Below are 19,885 nucleotides of genomic sequence, written 5' to 3' on the forward strand. Positions count from 1 at the left end.
TTATATAGCAGAAAAGTGATCCCCTCAAACTGATTTTTAGCTTTAGTGCTTTTAGTGCATTTATTATCCCCTCAGTTATTGGTTGTGTTACTAGTTAGTTAACATAAACTAATGTAATGTCTATTGACTCCAACCAACCGATGATGTCTTGTTCTGTAATGGCACAAATAGCACTAAAAATGTTCTTTAAATGTTAACGTTGAGCACTATTTCTTCAATAAATAACTGCAGATACACAGACAGAGTTACATCTATGTCAGTTTTTTGAGTTCTGGGCTCGATGGTGTAAATTAGCCTTTATACATGTAGTGTTTCATGTCCACTTTAAACTAAAATGCACTTTTAGTACTTTGTAGACAGTGTTGGTCAAGTTACTTGAAAAAAGTAATCAGTAACTAATTACTGATTACTTCCCCAAAAAAGTAATCCTGTTACTTTACTGATTACTTATTTTCAAAAGTAATTAATTACTTAGTTACTTAGTTACTTTTTAAAAACACGATTTACAACCTGAATAGGTGATAAAGCGATAGATCTTCAGCCCAATTCTACTTTTTCTACATAATCCATCATACAAAATGTAATCAAATGGAAAAGTCTTTTTTTAAAACTTGTTTTATTAGTTTTAAGCTTTTAACTTTATGCATCAAGCAAAAATTTAATTATATGCAACATTCTCTGACTTGAAGAAATTTGTTTAACATTTAAACCTATTTTCTGCACATTCCAGCACATAAAATAAAATATTTTTTGTGTTTACACTTAGTCTTTCAAATAGATGCAAGTAAAACACAGCAGAAAATAAATAAAGTCAAAGACTAGCGGTCCTTTTGCTCTATTTTCACCTGTAAAGCAGGAGTGGGGTAGGCGGAGGTTTACCCTGGTGCAGGTGTGCCGCAGCGGTCAGTTGAAGAATCCGCGAGTTTCTCTGTGAATTTCCCATTATGTCGTTGCGCACTAGGAGCTTGTTTAGGGGGGGGTTTCGGTGTAAAAAGAAGTTTTCTTCCCACGCACAACGGACACTAATGTTTTTGTCACTTTTTATGGAATCAAACTCAAAGTAAGGTCAGTGCTTCCACGCTTTAAACGCTGCACGCTCATACTCTCTCCCACACTCGATATATTATCCATTGTTGATCTGCACACAGCTGTTGCCACGAACGGCGCACTCGCTTACGTCACTGTTGTGAGACACTCTCGCAAAAAGAATCACGGTTTTAGTAACGCAGTAACGCAGCGTTCCTACGGGAAAGTAGCGGTAATCTAATTACCGTTTTTGCAATAGTAATCCCTTACTTTACTCGTTACTTGAAAAAAGTAATCAGATTACAGTAACACCCATCTCTGTTGGTAGATAACTCCTTATTGGCAAGCACAGCAGTAAGATGTTTCTTGTAGTTGGTCACCATTTTTTCACACATCTCAGCAGGGATTTTGCGCCCACTCGTCTTTACAGAAATTCTCCAAATCCTTTAATTTTCTTGGCTGCCTGTTGGCAACTTCAAGCTTCAGTGCTGAGTCTCTCTACAGATCTGATTTATAGGATAGAGGTCTACAGACTGGCCACTCCATGATCATAATGTTCTCCTTTTTTAGCTGCTCTGTTGTTTACTTGTTTGTATTTAGATAATTTTCATGCTTTAAGACCCATGTACAACCGCTCTTCAGTGTTCTAACTCAGGGAAGAAGGTTCTCATCCAAGATCTTACAGTACAGCTCTGTCCACTGGCCCACTCAATGTGAAATTGTTTTGGTGGGCATGATTAATGTATAAACAATGCAGGTTGAGACCAGGAGTATCTCCAGTGTACTGAATGATTGATTTATTGTGGTTTGTGTGCCATGTGGGCACTCAGAAATCTGTGGGACCCAGAATTCTTACTGGGTTGTAGGGGATCAAATATTTTTTTCGCTCAGGGACATGCAAATCAATTTAGGACAGTTTTTTTTTCCTGGATTTTTGGTTGACATCATGTTGCTCTCCATTTGAATGAAACTGACATAGAAATTCAAAACTGTTCTTTTCTTTGTAAGTGAGAAAATGTACATGTTCAGTAGGGATTCAATTAAATATTTGTATGCCACTGAACACTTAGACCACACTTTGAGCTCCAGGAACATAGTCATTCATTTTTAAACAAACTGAATAGTTAGTAAAACAAGAAACTAGTGCATGAATGCTCTTTCTCATTATTAACATTTGATGTAACTGAGTGATACAGGCACTTGAGTTCAAATGATAACGCTTTATTTTACAAGTTTTATATTTTCCAGCTAACGTGGTAAAAACAAAAGACTATAAATTACAAGGATATTTTTTAAACCCCTCATAAAGCCCCTTTTAAACACTTTCTACTTTCCCCCATTCTTTCTTATTTTCTCTGTAGTCATTCACAACTTAAAGTAGGATTTAAAAAATAGCTGATCTATTCTACCTGCTGCAGTGATGTGCAATGATGATCATCTCAGTGACGTAACTACATTCTTCTGATCAAACGAAATTCTTTTGACAATCTTTGATTCAAGTTTATTTTAAAGGTTCCCCCTGCAGTTTCCAAGACAGTATTTTAAAGGACAATAAAAACAAAAAACATTTCTAAAACTCTAAACTGTGTATTTTCTGAACCCCAGACATGACAGTCTACTGTTGATGATCTTTGGAGTTCTTGTAAAGATGTCTCATTCGTCTTTTTTGCTGCTTTCCTTTTTCTTCCAAATGTGGCTCAACTTCAACTCTTCATGCAGCTTTCTTTGACTGCGCACTGATGTACTTGATGCAGACTAATGGGAAGGACCGCATTATTTTAAGCTGAGACATTTTCTGTATTGCTTAAAGCATACATACTCAACCCTTGCTAACAGTTGGAGCTTTAAGTTATCAAAAAGGAGGTAGAAAGTGGCACATGTGGTTTCACAAATGAAAGCCACATGTGCTGGTCACGCTAGGTGGTTGGGTGGTGTGGACACCCAAGTTTATGAATGTGATAACTTGAGCACAAGGTGACGTAGGATTTTGAAATTCATGCCATAGGAGCACGTACTAAAAATCCCAGATGAGTTAGAATCTCAGTGAATCTTCAGTCAGAAGTAAAGTTTTCTGAAAATCCTGTGAATGCAACAACTTAAGAACAAGGGTGATGGAGGATTTTCACAAACCACTAAATATCTTGGACAAGAATGAATCTCAGTGACCTTGACCTCAAGGTGAAGGCCAGAGGTCAACTTTTCTGAAAATCTTTCTGATAATCTTTCAATAATGCAAGAAGGAATTCACCCAGGATTTTGAAATTGATACGATAGGTGCATCTTCTAAAACTCTCGGGCGAATTTGAATCTTGGTGACCTAGACCTTAAGGTCAGAAGTCATTTTTTCTGAAAATTCAAACTTATGCAATAGGGGGCTCTACTAGGAGGCTGAGGTGGTAGCAGTGGCAGCTGCCAGCATTTTCTGTTCTAGGTGATGTTTCACTTTCTTACTGAGGTAAATCACCATGATACTCGCTGACCTTATATCACTTTTGCAATGGTGACTAAGCCTATTTATAAATTATGTTTTAATACTAATCCTTACTCTCTGACCCCTAAACTATGTTTATGTTTTGTAAGTGCAAGTTTTTAAGCTGTAGTTCATCGTTAATTGTTAATCTTGTGGTTTTGCACACAGAACAAAAAACAAAGTAAATGACATTTTGTTGCAGATTAAAATTACATGCAGCAATATTTAATATTTTTTCCAAATCACCAAACACGAACATGCCTGTGGCAATGTGACTCGCAGTTTTGATTCTTCGAGCTGTAGACCCTGTTTAAGGATTTGAGAGAAAACATTAAATCTAAAACCAGAATTCAAAGGTAGTCTACTTACAAATTTCATATGAGGTCAGCAAGTACAGTGTAGGTGTCCTGTTTTAGGATCAGATATCAATGCCAGTAAAACAATAAAATTCTTTGTTACAGTGAGAAAAAAAATCAAGGAATAAGTTTTCATCTAAAAGTTATTTTTTATTACCGATGCTCATTAAGGAAACAATGACAGTTTGTGCTAGTACAAATCTTCCTCTTTTTAATGCACAGAGGTCCGAGTGACCTTGCAGGCATGGTAATGCTATGTTCTGTAGAGCTGATTGGTCAGTAGGCAGTGATTTTATACCTCTCGATCACCAATCAGGATTTTAACCTACAGGTTAGATTCACAGCATAAGTTACCGTGGCGATTTACCCCAGTAAGAAATGCACCGCCTTCATGGTGCAAAACACCCAGGGTGAAACCTGAAGTTCCCTGGATACGCTGAAATCCTGCTTCCTAGTTTAGGCCTCTGGTCATATAAAATGTAGACAGCTGTTCTGCTACCCAGATGTGGCAAAAATCTACTTACTGCAGTTATAAGTTCAGGAATTTGAATCTTTGGTCTTCTATTAAATGTATATGGAATAAAACGATTTGAGCAGATTAAGCCAGTGGAAATAAAGGTGGAAAAGTTTTACACTATATCAGAGCAACAGTGCCTTTTTTTCTATTTTATTTTCTGGTGTAATGATGATGGCTTTCCTCTTTGTCACAGAATCGAAATAGAAACAACAGCCAGTTACAGACAAGCAGTCTTGTAGCTGTACAGGACTTTAGAAGAGGGACGGAGAGGGTGGAGCTCTTATTAAGGAAGGCATATAACTGTGTGGACGATCCCCGACCAAAAACAGATATTAAAAGCAAAAATTCTGGGGACTGAAAATAGGCATCTTTCTGCTATTATAGGTGGTGTGTTTTGCCCAAATATTAGGAAAAGACAATCAGTGCTTCATCTTGGACTCCTCATGCTGTCACTCTTCTTGTATGGGCACTTCTGCAACTTGTCCGTGAGATTCACTAGTAGGAGCATTGCAGCTGCTGTCCTAACACAGTAATCTCAGTGATCTTTATGGTCCTCTTTGCATAAAACCTGAATTTTTCAGGACAACCAAAACAAAGTGGCCTGCATCAAACACACTGTGTCACACCATTCTTGGCTTACATGTTTGTTTCAAGAATTACATTTGCATTACACACAATATATAAGACAGCAAACTTTGTTTGTTGGTTAAGTCAAATATGTACGACTGTGGCTGTCATCTTAGCTGCATCATGGTGAGAGGCTGTACCAGAAAGTGCCCTATGTATTCCACTTCTGTGATTCTAACGCCATGGAGATCAAGTGCACATAACTCAATATAGATATATCCTGTATAGATGTTTGTATAGAAGTTATTATTGTATGCTGCTGGTTTGACAAAAATCTGGGTGTGACACTGCATAATATCAGTGTTGTAAAACAAAGTCAAGATGATGCTGGTGGTGGTTCTTGTCAATAAATCATGTTTACAACTTAATTTCAAAGCAAGACATGTTTTTTTCATAAAATATGAAATGTGTTCAATTCCTAGAAATATTTATTGCACGGAGTTTGTGTGCTACGTTCAGACCTGATACTTTTGATATGTATGTTGCAAGAATACAGTTGAATTATTCAGTTATGACATACACTTTTTTTCTGGTTTCCCAGATAGAAAGATAACATTGAATGATGTTTAGTTTTCATCTGAATCATCATTGTGGTCCAGATTGAAATCTCAGTGCTAAATAAATGTTGAATCAGTGTTAAAATACCGATCAAACCGACAGTGCAAAAGTAATGACACTGAAATAACACAGATTCAAAGTTGTCCTGTTATAATTGATTAATGATCTATTTACAGTTGACCAGGTGACAACAATGATGCTCAAATGTCATGGAATTATAGTTGACCAGAAAATTAAAGCTATTATCAGATGGACTGTTCCATCGCACCCCTCTCAACGTGGTACATCCCATCTCTCCACCATTGAAACATCATGGATTTATGGTTGACCGGGAGACATTACTACACCCCAGATATATCCTCTGTAATACATCAGGTAAGCATTCACTTATTTTCTTCTGTTTGAATTGCACCAAATATATTTTTAACCAACTATATTTCATATATGTTGTCGAACACTCAGCACAGTGATACATATTGTAGATGTGTAATTTAGGCATATTATGTTAGCTAGGGTGAGTTAGAGAAAGGCAGAACTATATATTAAGTAGAAAAACTTAAATCTGAACAAAGTATGCTCTTTCCTTATTTTTTCATATTAGTTTTTTATTTTGTTTTCGTTTTTCGGATAGTTCTGAGTTCTCCTTTACCTACAGGCAGTTGACAGTTAGGACCCAGACCAGGTGGAGGCAGGACATCATTCAGTGTGTTTGATGAATTCACCAGAAATTATTAAATTATTAAACTATTAAATGACAGCTGGGATAGCCCCACCCCGCAACCCTGAAAAGGATAAGCGGGAGCGGCTGGATGGATGGTGAAGTTGTCTGTTGTTTATATGTTAGAGCCTAGTGTTTAATAGTAGAGTTAAAAATGTTTTCATCAACATCCTTATATCAATTAAAACGACATTAGACAAGAAAATTACATTATTTTGAAATATTGTAAGTAATTTGTTTTGTTTAACATCACTTGAAATGCCACTTATGTCCACTTGATCTTTAGTAGTGGCGTCCACATTGCTTCAATATTAACTGAAGGTGCAAAAAAGATCGTATTCGTATTGTATCTTTATTTTGAACATGTTCAATTAATACAACAACAACAACAGAGGAAAAAAAGAGACAAATAAAGCAAAACAAAAGGGAAAAAAAGGAATAGTAATTATAAATAACTTACATGTTCAAAAAGGAGTAGGACGCAGCATAAGCTTATTTAATCCCACCCCCTTTCCACTATTTAGTAACTAATAGTCAACCATTTTATCTTCCTATTCATCAAAATTTCTGGGCCATGTGCAATTCCTGAGCTGGGGCTAACACCTCATAGGAATCAGGCCTTGCTTAGGCACTTATGATGAACTGATATACTGTTTCTAAGATAATTTGGTTGCAGTGGTACCAGTTATTTCCTTGGGGAAACACTTAGTGCATGTAATAAGTGTCCCCGTGTGATCGTATTTATTTGGTGTTTGTTTGTTTGTTTGTTTGTTTGTTTGTTTCTTTGTTTGTTTCTTTGTTTGTTTCTTTGTTTGTTTGTTTGTCAAAGAAACGCCCCTGTAAGTTTCCTGCTGGTGAGAGCTACCAGCCACAGTTTGCTTTTTACAGTTCTGTAACAGCTTCATGGGTGGGACACATTGTCCAAGAGTGATACTATCTTCTGTCTCCTACCACCTGCACTGGCTTGAGGGGGCATCCTAGGACAGAACTGGCCTTCCTGATGAGCTTATCCAACTGCTTCCTCTCAGCTGTAGATAAGCTGCTGTTCCAACCAGTGACAGTAGAAAACAGACAACACCATTTTTGAGTGAGTTAAAAAAAATAGGTCTTCAGGAGCGCCCCTACACTGCAGAAGATCCGAGTCTCCTCAGCAGATAAAGTCTGCTCTGACTGTTTCTGTAAAGAGCATCAGTGCTGTGACTCCAGTCCAATTTATTGTTCAGGTGAACACCCAGGTACTTATGTAGTGATCAGAAATACACAATAAACGTTGAGGCCTTGAGCCAACTCAGCCAAATTATATCTGATTTATTTATTTAAAGGGTTTAAAACAAAATTAGACCATCTGACTCCTTAATTACAATAATTAGAATACATTGTTTACATCCCTGCATTTAATTGCAGTTTTTCCAGTTTCTGTAAAAAGCACTAATATACAGCACTTTTTGTACATTTTTATTAATTATCCTACTCTGTTACACAGAGGGGTTTTGAATCTGAGTATGCTATTTAAAGTGTAAATATGCCCTCTACAGTCTTATTTATTTTCTGTTTGTTTTTTATTTCATCTTTCTTCTTTGCATGCTCTATCTGCCGGTCACTTTGCTACCTGGATTTCCCCAGTGAGGGACAATAAAGGATATTTCTATTCTTTTTTTGATTGTTCTTCCAGAAGCACATTCATGAGGTCAGACACTGATGCTGGACAACAAGGCCTGGCTCACAGTCTCTGCTCTAATTCATCCCAAGGTGTTCTATCGAGTGCAGGCCAGTCAAGTTCTTCCACACCAAACTTGCTTGTCCATGCCCTTATGGACATTGCTTTCTACAGTGGTGCACAGTTAAGGTGGAATGGGACGTGGCCGTCATCAAACTATTCCCACAAAGTTGGGAGCATTTGTCCAAAATGTCTTGGTATGCTGTAGTAATAAGAGTTTCTTTCACTGGAGCTAAGTGGTCGTGCCCAGCTTGTCAATATGCAGAACCATCACCCCAATAGTCTTTCTGTTTAAAAGGTACAGTCTCTGATCCTATGAATATTACCAGTTAGGCAGTGCAGAGCTTGGATGGAGGTGATAGGTGATGGGAATCGTACCAACCAAACACACCTGTTGTAGCAGCTCTCCTCTCAGTGCCCTTGGAATATGACTAGGTTTAATTAAGAGGACTGGAGAGCAGTCCCAGAGGATCTGTTGTTTTTAAATTTGGAGTAACCTGTAAGAGCTATTTATAAGATGTAAACTAATAGTCAGATTTTGACCTTTCCTGTTTAGAATGGGAACATATAGACTTTTTGAATACAGGATGTCTTTGTAAAGAAATTTTGGAGTAAAGAAAAACCTAATTCAAATAATAAAAGCAAAACAATCAAATCACCTTAATTGTATTTATCTAATAAACCTACTCTGTACTAATTTTGATTTTATTTCTGATCTTTGAGGGGAGTAAGATTAAAGAGAGACTGGGCACGCCTTGGCCAAAAACACAATCTTTCATGCTCATAATGACCCAACAAGAAAGCAGTATCCCCTGGAAATTCAACTCCTCTGGAACACTTTTACCTTCTCCACAGATGTAATGAGAGGTACACCAGGGCAGCTTGAAACTCTTCCAATTCCGGCCTTTTCAACAAAAACTCCTGAAGAACAACCCCTGGACTGTACAGCAGTAGAGATGTGTTCTCTGAAGTGACGCTTCTCCATCTGCCAATCCCGTGCAATTCATGGTTCAGGGGTGGCTGTAGCTCAGGAGGTTGGTGGTTTGATCACTGGCTGTTCCAATCAACATAGCAAATATCACAATATACACTTTCCCATTCCATTTTATTTATACACTGCAAGTTCACAGCAAAGTCAAGGTGCTTCATATACTAAGGTAAACAACCTACAGAATTAGAGAGAACCCCAACAACAGCACTTGGAGTAAGAGACCTCCAGCAAAACCAGGTTCAAGAAGTGGGAGTCATCTGCCTCGACAGGTTGGAGGGTGACGGGAAAGAGCAACAAGAAAAGTAAAAGTATGTCGTTTTGTATCTTTCAAAGTTGCAAGGCCTTGTTGCTTAACAAGCTCACAGAATTTTATTCTGTATACAGTTTTGTGTTTACAGTAAGTTTGTAGATGTATTTTTTTCCACATTGCTCTTGTGATAAACAGCCTCATACAAACATATACAGAAATGGAACGGTATTCATATAATGCTTTCTGCTTTTCTAGTCTTATTGACTAAAAAGCATGCTACAAGACAGGTTTGTATTATATATTTACTATTTTTGGATGCAGATGTGTGTGTATTGATGTTTGGAACTCATCTGGTTCCTTGTTTTTTGCATTCTGCACAGTTTGAGCCACAAACAGATTCATCTATAAATTATAGTGCAGTAGTGATTGGTGAGAGCAGAATTCTGTATGTTTTCTAATGCATGTTAGACACATCCTTTAATGCTTTCTTTAATATTATTTGCATTATTTACAATCGTAAAAGTTAGAAGGACGTCTTCTTCTTCAGTCCTGACACACTGTCGATTTTCAACAGGCGTTCCTTTAAGACGGCAGGCAACAGGTCACTAAGTTGTCAGAGATCAGTTTTCAGATGAATCTGTCTCTTCAGTGGAGCCGTCACTCTCCACCTCCATCCTCCTCCTGTGGTGGATGTTCCTCCTGGGTGATGCCTTCTTCTGCACTTCTTTTAGCCCCCCCACAGCACTACTGCTACTGTTACTGCTAGGACTCACTACGATTTGAGCAATCCTGGACAGCAAGAGAACAAAAGATTACAATTAGAAGAAGAAAAGAGCAAAATGGGAAAAAAGCAAAGTGAAAGTATGTAGAGATTGTACTGGAGCGCTATTACATTTGAACACGAGAGTAGCAGCAGAGTAACCGTTTTCATGCCAGTGAACAGAAGTCTAACAATATCAGAATCAGCAGCTTGGACATTAATTCGATTTTGACCTTTGAAACCCACAAATTTACATATAAAAGATAAACCAGGAACTTTGAGCAATCCTGGACAGCAAGAGAACATCACGGCTGTGATTTTTCAAAAATTGATAAGTGTTAGCCATTATTGGCATAAATGTATAAAAAATTATAAATTATATTATTCAAGGGAGTTCATTTTTCTTGTTTTATAGCCTTGTGCTGCTGAGGGGTTTAATTTCAGATTACTTCGATGCTCTTTGCTATCAATCCAATCTACCTTACTACAATCTATACTAACTGTCTAGGGGTTGAAAAGCAGCTCTGAAAACTCTTGTAGCATCTGCTTCTAAAATGTAGAATTCAGTTCGCTTAATCCTTAATAAGAGTAAAACAGAAACAACACAGGTCAGCTGAAAATAGTACAAATCTATTTTTTTCTGTTGTAAGCCTCCAGCAGATCTGAGGAATCCCTCACTTGTCATATAACACATTAACACCTGGTTACAGCTGCCTAATATATGGAGTAATGTTCCTGTTGTTGATATGTTTATTACTATGTGCATAGATGTGCAGTCTCACAGTTTGTCAAGTTCCTGGTCCATCTCTGGGTCAATGAGCAGCTCTGCCTTACTGGGTAACACTCCTGCAGAATCAGGGAAACGAAAAGGTTCAAAATTCAAACATTTGAAAGCAACACTAATGTAATACAAACCAAATGCACATTTTTTGACTGATGTAATGCTTATGCACTGTGTGTCAATAAGACCCAGTGTCTCATTGACACACAGTGGTGGTTGAACCCACCAATAGTTTGGTTGATGGCCTCTTGTTTAGCCAGACTCATAAGGAAGCTGTAGTAAGAAATTCTGTCAGTCTGGTTCAGGATTTCCCTCATACATGACCTGGGCGGATGACTGCACACACACACACACACACACACACACACACACACACACACACACACACACACACACACACAAATAATGACAAATCAGTACTACAACTGGTACTGAAATTGTTGTGTGGTGAGGTGGGAATATTTTTGCAAATATTTAGTGTATACGCACAAAAACGCAGTGATTTATCAACATTTTTGCACCACAATTTTTTCGTACTTCACAAACAAATTTAGTGTACAGACAAAATACAGCCTTACTGTCTTAGTGAATTTAAACACGTGTCGTTAAAATTAATACTTTTTTTTTAAATTCATCATTATTATTGCTTTTTGGTCATTATTTATTAGTTTATATATTTTTTTATTTACAGATTACAATTAAAATTTAAAAAATGAAGCACCTAAATACTGGCCTAGACACACTAGATGCAATGTGAAAATCCTAAGTTACTTCCTTAAGTCATCGCATTCACAAGATTTTAAGTGAATTCTGACATTGACCTTGAAGTCTAATGGTAGGAATTTGAAAATATTACATCAGCTACATCACCTTTGAGAGTTATCGCCTTCACAAGATGTCTACAGGAAACTAAAAGAATATAGTGGTGAGTGAGAACTGAAGTGTTTACCTATGTTTGGACCTGTCGCACAGGGCGTCTATACACTGAGCCAAAGTGGAAGGCTCCACCCCATCTTGTGGCCGCTCTTCTTTGTTGTTCTCCTCTGTAGACACAGATGGGATCTGCTCGATGGAGGTGGATGTGGGGACGATGACAGTGTTGGGACTCTTACCTGCTAGCAGATCTTGGTAGATTACCAGCACACAGTCCAGGAACTCTACGAACACAATGGATGAATTTAATGGACGTTTCCTTTAACTTAAAAACAAATCACATTATTAACATTATTACATACATTTTATTCATTTTGTATTTATTGTTATTACTATATTTTTATTAATATTGGTTTGTTTATTCCCTCGGGTGAAATAACTGAGAGAATGGGTTCGTAAAACCTATTTTCTCAGTTATTTTATCCTTTATTATCCAATTTAATCAAATCTTTACATTCTTATCTGTTACCCAAGTTAAATATTCTCTTTTTCTAGGATACTTATTTTTTCAGTTAGTGGTGAATTCTTTACCCCCCTCAGTTTATTACACAGTCGTTATGAATAATTCCTTTTATTTCGTTAACTCATATTACCATTCGGTTCCCTGGATTAACATTAATCTACTCCCTTTAGTAATTTTTTCAGTCTGTTTCCTAGATTTCCTATTTCATTAACTAGATTCTCTTCATTTAATAATCAGTGCACATGAATTATTACCATTTTCCCTTATTTTCTCTATATAATCCTTTGGGTTTGTATTCTGTTCCTTCAGTTTATTGATCCTTTCCCTCCCTAAGTTCATTAATTTGCTCTCTTTAATTATTCTTTTCATCACTTGGTTTATTACCTTGGTAGTAAAACTGCAGCTGGAAAGCATAAAGAAAATCAGAGAAAGACATCAGACAATCGATGGTGTCGTCCATCACAGCAATTCTAGAGGAGGAGAGAACAGCAATCATTACCCAGAAACTTTCAGCCTGTTAAGATCTGTTGTGTTCAAAATGTGCTACATTGAAAATGTGCTCAAATGAATTACATAGGATTATATATTGTGCAAAGCACTCAGGTTTCATCTTGATGTGAAATAATCAAGATGAAACCTTGGGAAGTTACTCTTTTGCTGACCTGGCGGCACTCTGAACTAACACCACTGGAAAATCTGGACACAGTAACTGCAGCAGGGACCTGTATTCCAGCATGGAGAGCAAGTCTGCAACACAAGACACAAAACATTTGTTGGCTACAAATTACACAATGACTAACCACCAGTTTTAAATAGAAAACTCATGACAGCACAAAACTGTAACACATAAAACTGTCAGTGACAACTAAAACAATAATGTAACACTTATGACATAAACATAGTTTTATATCAATTTTTTTATTAATTACAAATACACTGACATCAAAAACTTTGTCTCTTTGATCTGCAAGGATTTGTAAATTCACTGATTTTGAAAAAGCATGTTGTTTGAGGTCACTGCAACCACATCAAGAAGAAACATACAGCATCACCCAGATTTAACTCCTCCTGTGTCTATTTAATGTCTATGTCTACATTTACCAGCTTCCTAAGTATACCATAATAAGCTTTAGATCTAGTCAATGTGTCCTGCTGGGATGTTTCAAGAGTACAGGGCTATTTGGTCCTTGTACAACTGTATTCACACTTATTTCTAGTGGGTAATGGAATCTCCCAAGGCTGCTTTGACTGATTTTGTCCATGATTTTTATGGACAGAGTTTTAAGGTCAACAGGTCCAACCAAAGGTTGTAGTGTGTCAAGGTTGGTAGCTTCATAATCTCATGTCCACTTTTTACAAGTGATGCTCACTCAGTTGTCTTCATTAAGGCTCAGGTGGTAGAGCAGATCATCTAATAACCGGAAGGTTGGTGGTTCAAGCCCAGTCTGCCCTAGTCTGCATGCAAGATGTTAGTCCAATGTTGTTCTCTGGTGTGAATGCATGTGAATGTTAGACAAAAAGAACTTAGAAACAGCAACTTAGAAACAGTATCTCAGGAGAGTGACAGATGGGTAGGTCTGTCATCAGCAGTAGCACTGTACCTCACAGCAATAACATCTTGAGAGTGAATCCAGGCTGGGATATTTCTGTCTGTAGTTTCCATGTTCTTTACTATGACTACATGGTTCTCCCCAGAGGTACTCCAGCTTCATTTCACAGTCCAAAGACATTATTGTGTTCTCACCTCCACTTTTGCCGATCTGTCTGTAGCATTTCCAGAATACTCGAATGAAGGATGCTCTGTTATGTGGAGTGGCCTGGATGTAGTTAAACTCTCTGAAGAGGACGTGGTTACTGTTCTTTACACTGCTGAAACTACAGAAACATTACAAACCCAGATATATTATATATTTCTCTCACACACACACATACACACAAATTTACTCAATTGCTCTCTGCGATTAATGAAGTCTCTCTGACTCTGATATGTCTTTATAAATAACTTTCTGTCAGGACATGGAAGGCAAGCAGTGCTTGCATTGTTAAAGCTCCCCGCCTGTCTATTAGCGTGTGCATCCATCCTTTACATTACTGCCACCTTGTGACCACACGGAGCTAGAATTGCTGCATCTCTCTCTGGTTTGAGGGCGTGTCCATCTCCCGTAACACTGACTTGAGCTGGGCAAGCTGAGAGGTCAGCAGCTTTTTTCTGGTTGTTTTGCGCATGTGCACTGTGGATAAACTGCTAGTCTTCAACGGTAAACTGATGGGAGACCAGTGTGCGAAACAAGCTGCTGCTGGCTCAGCTTTCACTGCTCTGACACCAGTAATGAACTGTGCTTTGTCTGGAAACACAGCCACCATTACCCTGTGAAATAGATTCAGTCAGATTCATCATAACAGATGAGTTTCTTCTTGGTAACCACCTTGGCCAACATGTGTAATGTAGTGATTATGGTGTGAGAAAAAGTTGTTATTAACTTCTTTTGTACTGTGACAATACTCAAGATGGGATAGTAGCTCTGACCATGTCTGCTCTTTTCAGATTTTCAGATTAGCATTTCCCGAATGTAGATTTTTTTCATTAATATGTTTAATTCCTCAATAGACATATGCACAAGCTTTTTAATTCAACTGTTTTTTATTATTATTAATGTATTTTAATACACTTAAAAAAACCATGATGAAGGACTGTGAAACTGAGCTCTAAACAACAATTTCTTTTTCAGAGATTAGATTTTTCAGAGATATGTGATGCTCACACAACAGCCACACATATGATGACTATGATGAATATGATACTGTACATTAGGGCTGCAGCTATTGATGATTTCAGTAATTGAGTAATGTATTGATTATTCCATCTATTAATCAAGTAATGAGATAAGATAACTTATTCCACTCTCCATGTTCCAGATGCTTGATCCACAGATTCATCATTTTCACAGACTTTTCCTGTCTGTCTGTCACTGTGTAATGCAGGATTAAAGACCTGGGGAGGGGGGGGTCTCCATCTCCAGCTCGTGCAAATGCATGTAGGTATCAGTATGATCTTCAGACAACAATGAAGTAGTATTGATACGTATAACCTATGCATTTGCACGAGCTGGAGATGATAATCCTTTTAAACCGTATGACACACTGGCAAACAGTGACAACCATTTCTTGAACATGACGATGTATCACCAAGTACACGGAGAGTAGAATTCGTAAACAAATCTAACTAGTTAACGTAAAAACCTGTTAACCTAAAGCACCGGAGCTGCAGTCTCACTGTTTCAACAACTGTGTGGAACCTACTATTCAGCGAAGTAGCGGATCACTCCGAACTGGTTGTATTCCTCTTTGTGTTCTAGCAGCTGGATCACAGCATCATTCAGGTAGAACAGCACATTGCTGTCCGCTGGAACACAGACACACACAGAGATTATAAAGTTAGCCTAGGAGCTAACTGACAAAGCTAACAACACACGACCTACCGAGATACTGATCAGCGGGAACCGTGGGGTTCAAACGGTTCATTCTGCTCTTCCTATAGAAACCCACTGAAACAAGACTTAATAAATACGCAGCTATAATCGGTGAACAGTGCAGCTATTTACTGTACGTACACTGTGTTCTTATTACTCTGAATTTTGTTAGCTAGCTGTCCTAACATGGTGAGCTGGTGGACTTCCATGGAAACCGCCGGATGTTGTGAGTTACATTAATCAGAGCCCCTCGAACATTACTACTGACAAAGATTCCGCTTTGAAAGTAAACGTTTTACAGAATTTAAGAGCTTTAAAAACTGAGAAAAAATTGGAACTTGTATTTTGAAATTCTCACGTGTACAGATTTTTTCAACACACTTGTGTTTTTAATTTACAGTTACAGAAAAATATTCACAAATGTGTAGAATGATATTTTCACAAATAGAATAGAATAGATCTTTATTGTCACTGTTACAAGAACAATGAAACACAGTTTGCATCTCTCCGTTGGAGACATTCAGATTCTTTTAGGATGGACACAGGGAATGTGTTGTAATACACAATAATAATAATAATAGTATGTACAGATCAACATAAGAACACACACACACACACACACACACACACACACACACACACACACACACACACACACACACACACACACACACACACACACATATATATGAGTGATCAGTGTGCAGTATAAGGTGCAATGTGATCAGTGGTATTCCGCATTGAGTAAGGGATAGGAATGCTGGTTACTACTATAATAAATACGGTTCATAAATACGCTGTAAATGTCCATGGATTTTAACAGCACAGTTAACCTTCAATCAGGGTGGGGGTAGGGCATGTTTGACAGCCTTGACATTGACATTGATTCTGTTTTTCTTTGACCTGATCGACCTGTAGCGTTTACCAGAAAGAAGGAGGGAAAAAAGTGAGTGTCCAGGGTGCAAGGGGTCCTTGATGATGATACTGGCTTTCCGCTGAAGTCTGCTGGTATAAATGTCTCTGAGGGGGGTTAGTGAAGTTCCAATTGTCCGCTCTGCCGCCCTCACCACCCGTTGCAGTTTTCTCTTGTCCTCCACAGTACAGCAGTTGAACCAGAGTGTGCAGCAGATAGATCAGAAGACTCGTGATGGTGGAGCGGTAGAAGTTAATTAGAAGTCTTTGGAGTAATTGCACCTGAGAAAGTACGGCCTTTGTTGTGCTTTTCCTACCTACTGTGAAATGTTTGTGGACCAGGTAAGGTCAGCCGAGATATGGACCCCGAGGAACTTGAAGCTGCATCAATGTAGAGGGCGAAGTGCTCAGATCGCCTTGTTCTCCTAAAGTCGATTACCATCTCCTTGGTCTTGGCTGTGTTCAGATGTAGGTTGTTGTTGTCACACCATCGCTTCAGATGCTGAACTCTGTAGGCTGAATAATTAATGTTCTCAATCAGTCCTATGTAGCTGGTGTCATCAGCAAATACACTGTGAGCTGCAAACTTCTCATTTAAATTTTACTGAATTTTTTTTTACTGCTTACAACTACAACTCTGTGATTATAACCTCTTATATCAGTGAATACAAGCACTTGACTACACCCTCTCAAGTCAGATTCACATATTCTGCAATTTTGCAACACTTCTTGGGAGAAAGGCATTTCAAAACTTGCACTTGTAGCTGAAGGGGGATAAAAAACAGAGGTGTTGGTGGTAGTGGAGGGAAGATACGAGGAGGGCTGGGACGGAGGTAACGACAGTAGAGGTCAGCCAATCAGAAGGCCTCTGTCCTCTTTTCACCATGTTGGATTCGCAACTACAAAGCACAGAGCCTGGTTTCTTTCAAAACTTTGTTTAGTACATTAGCACTGTGGTTGATCAGGAAATTAACACAGACACAGCAGTCCCCCATTCCTCATTAGGAGCAGCAGCAAAAACCAGAGCGAATGATCATTTTAGCTAACGGTACTAGCTAACTAGCTACCCAGTGTACACTGATCAGTAATACACTCTTATAACTGTTCTAATCCTTGTTAACAGACCTGAATGTTGCAGCTGCATAAAACACTGTTGATGACAACTGTGATCTGTTATCTTTGTACCAGAATAAAGAGGGAACCCAGAGTATGAGCAAGTCCAGTGTCTCAGTGCCATCCTTTCTGCAAAGGCTTATGAAGTCACATCCACCATAGACTCTCAGGACCACAACAGCTACACCAGCAGTATCTTCTCTCTCAGTTTATCCCACTGTTGGCAGTAAAAGAGGACTTATTTAATCTCTGAGCCCTCACTCTGAACCACAGCACTTTCTGCAGGGACATCACACTTTAAATCACACTAAACTAGTCTTCCTCAGTACTTTCATGCTGACTTATCCATGTTTATTATGCTAATAGGAGACCAAGTTCATACCAACACTTACAAGTTTACAAGTTCATAATAAATCCCTGAACTCAACAGATAAAGCTGCCTCTGCTGTCCTTTTTTTGTTCTTTTGATTGATTGGTCATTTTGTTTTGGTTAGTCTGTCCGACCGTAAAGGCTGTTATGAATGATTGAGAATGAGTCTTGTTAAAGAACCCAGATTGCAGGTCATACATAGCGCTGATTCCCAGCTACGCTGTTTGCAGTGCGTGCCCACTGGTAAATTTATTGCAATTTCTCTCAAACTGGGTGTGACGGTTTGCAGTGTAGTGCTATTTGCCTGCTCCTTTGGTTTGATAGGTCTCATGTGCAGCTGGGATATTAGTAGAATTTATTTCTTTGGCATTTCATTCGACACCTTAGTGCTTAGTTACATAAATGTTTAAAGTATCTTTAGTTATTTTGATTCAGAAACAACACAGAATTATAAGTCAAATGTCTCCTATGTGTGTTGTCCGTTATCTGTGACTGTACTATCCAAGTACAGTCTATCCAAGTCCTCTCTATACTTAAATGTTTCATAAACATTCTTTAACCTCCTAAGACCCGAACTCTTCCACAGCATGCATTTTTAATTTCTCTTTGATATTTGAGCATATTGGGGCCCAATGAATGTAAAAAGAAAGAATTACCAGATTTTTTTTTTTACCTTATTTTTGGTTTTATGAAAAATAAGAGTCACATATGAGGATATTTGTTTAAAAATTTGATAGAACAGTAGCAGAATAATGTCCTTGTAAGTGGATATCAGGCCCTTGTAGAGCAAAATTGAGTATTTTGGTCTAAATAACCCAAAATGTGATGTCCACATATGTGGACACCAGGTCCTAGGAGGTTAAGATACTAAAATTCAAATCAAATTAGAGAGGCTGGGATTTGGTGACTTCGTATAACCAACAACAATATTAGAGCACTTTTCAGCCCAAATTGATTTTGGGCAATCAGTTTTGTCTTATCAAGCAGCTCATACCTGGAATACAATACCCTCGGAAAGAAAGACTATATAACATTCTTTATTTCTTTTTCTAAATTTGTAAAACAGTGATTATTGGATAATCAAACATGACATAATGCCCTTGAAAATCCTTGATTCTAATGTTTTTTGGTTTGGTTTTTTTTTTGGGGGGGGGGGGGGGGGGGTGTAAGTGATTATAGGGTTTGATCTTTAATAATGGTATATGGACATTTGTTTTTGTCACACGTTTTATGTTCACACGCTTCTAAATGTTTGGTTTGTTGCTTTATTTAATATGCCATTAACCTGCCAGGGATTGCAGATGAAATAGTCTGTGGGTAAATCTGGCATATTTACATGATGAGCTTAAGTGCTCATGTTAATTAATAAGTATTTTCCCTTTTAAATAAACACAAACATTTACAAATTGTATTGATAATCACAGCCATCATTAAAAAAATAAACTGTGAATGGCCCTTGGTGTGCTATGTCCAGCTGATATTGAAATGTGTGTACTCATGTAATTAAAACATATGAACAAATGAAATGAAATTATCTCTACTCTTTACCTAGGCAGAGGGCAGTAGGAATGACAGAAATAACAGGACTATGTGTCTATTGTATATTTTGCGTTATTTTACATTTTCGTCACAAAAACTCGCCAAGGTTGATTCCTGGTGAGTGCAGGCCACTAGTGTCTGCTGTCAAGTGCCCACATCTGTCTTACTGTGGAGGGAACTATAAAACCTTGTGTAACATTTTGATAGAGATCAATAAGTCACCTAAGCTCACTGCTGTCTGTTGACAGCAATACTCTGGTGAGTTTTCTGTAAGTGATATTTTTACTGCTGTTAGTTGCTGGTCTACATTACTG

General features: G+C 37.9%; 1 protein-coding gene across 2 annotated transcripts; it reads right to left on the minus strand.

Moving 5' to 3' along the window:
* Window positions 1–9,089: 9,089 nt before the first annotated feature.
* Window positions 9,090–15,846, minus strand: cstpp1 (centriolar satellite-associated tubulin polyglutamylase complex regulator 1). 2 transcript variants are annotated; one of them, XM_085357833.1, is made up of 10 exons: window positions 15,647–15,846; window positions 15,468–15,570; window positions 13,912–14,042; window positions 12,830–12,914; window positions 12,552–12,637; window positions 11,884–11,928; window positions 11,721–11,814; window positions 10,998–11,107; window positions 10,773–10,836; window positions 9,090–10,019 (listed from the first exon to the last, which is right to left on the minus strand). In XM_085357833.1, exons 1-10 carry the CDS (start codon window positions 15,687–15,689, stop codon window positions 9,851–9,853), a joined length of 930 nt encoding a protein of 309 aa, XP_085213959.1. In that variant the 5' UTR covers window positions 15,690–15,846; the 3' UTR covers window positions 9,090–9,850. The 2 variants fall into 2 exon arrangements, with proteins under 2 accessions (XP_085213959.1, XP_085213958.1); XM_085357832.1 differs by having other exon boundaries at window positions 11,721–11,928.
* Window positions 15,847–19,885: the final 4,039 nt, after the last annotated feature.

Source organism: Diplotaxodon limnothrissa, linkage group LG7 (genome assembly GCF_057381915.1).
Source record: "Diplotaxodon limnothrissa isolate DT_005_m linkage group LG7, D_limnothrissa_male_GT1.1, whole genome shotgun sequence".
Classification (NCBI taxonomy): Eukaryota; Metazoa; Chordata; class Actinopteri; order Cichliformes; family Cichlidae; genus Diplotaxodon; species Diplotaxodon limnothrissa.

What these genes read in the sequence shown, in the direction of transcription:
- cstpp1 (XM_085357832.1), bottom strand. Translation starts at nt 15,689, where the DNA reads ATGAACCGTTTGAACCCCACGGTTCCCGCTGATCAGTATCTCG. An exon ending in ACAGATCGGCAAAAGTGGAG is followed by an intron (nt 12,915 to 13,911) that starts GTGAGAACACAA and finishes CTTGTGTTGCAG; the next exon opens with ACTTGCTCTCCATGCTGGAA. An exon ending in GACCAGGAACTTGACAAACT is followed by an intron (nt 10,020 to 10,772) that starts GTGAGACTGCAC and finishes CTTGCTGTCCAG; the next exon opens with GATTGCTCAAATCGTAGTGA.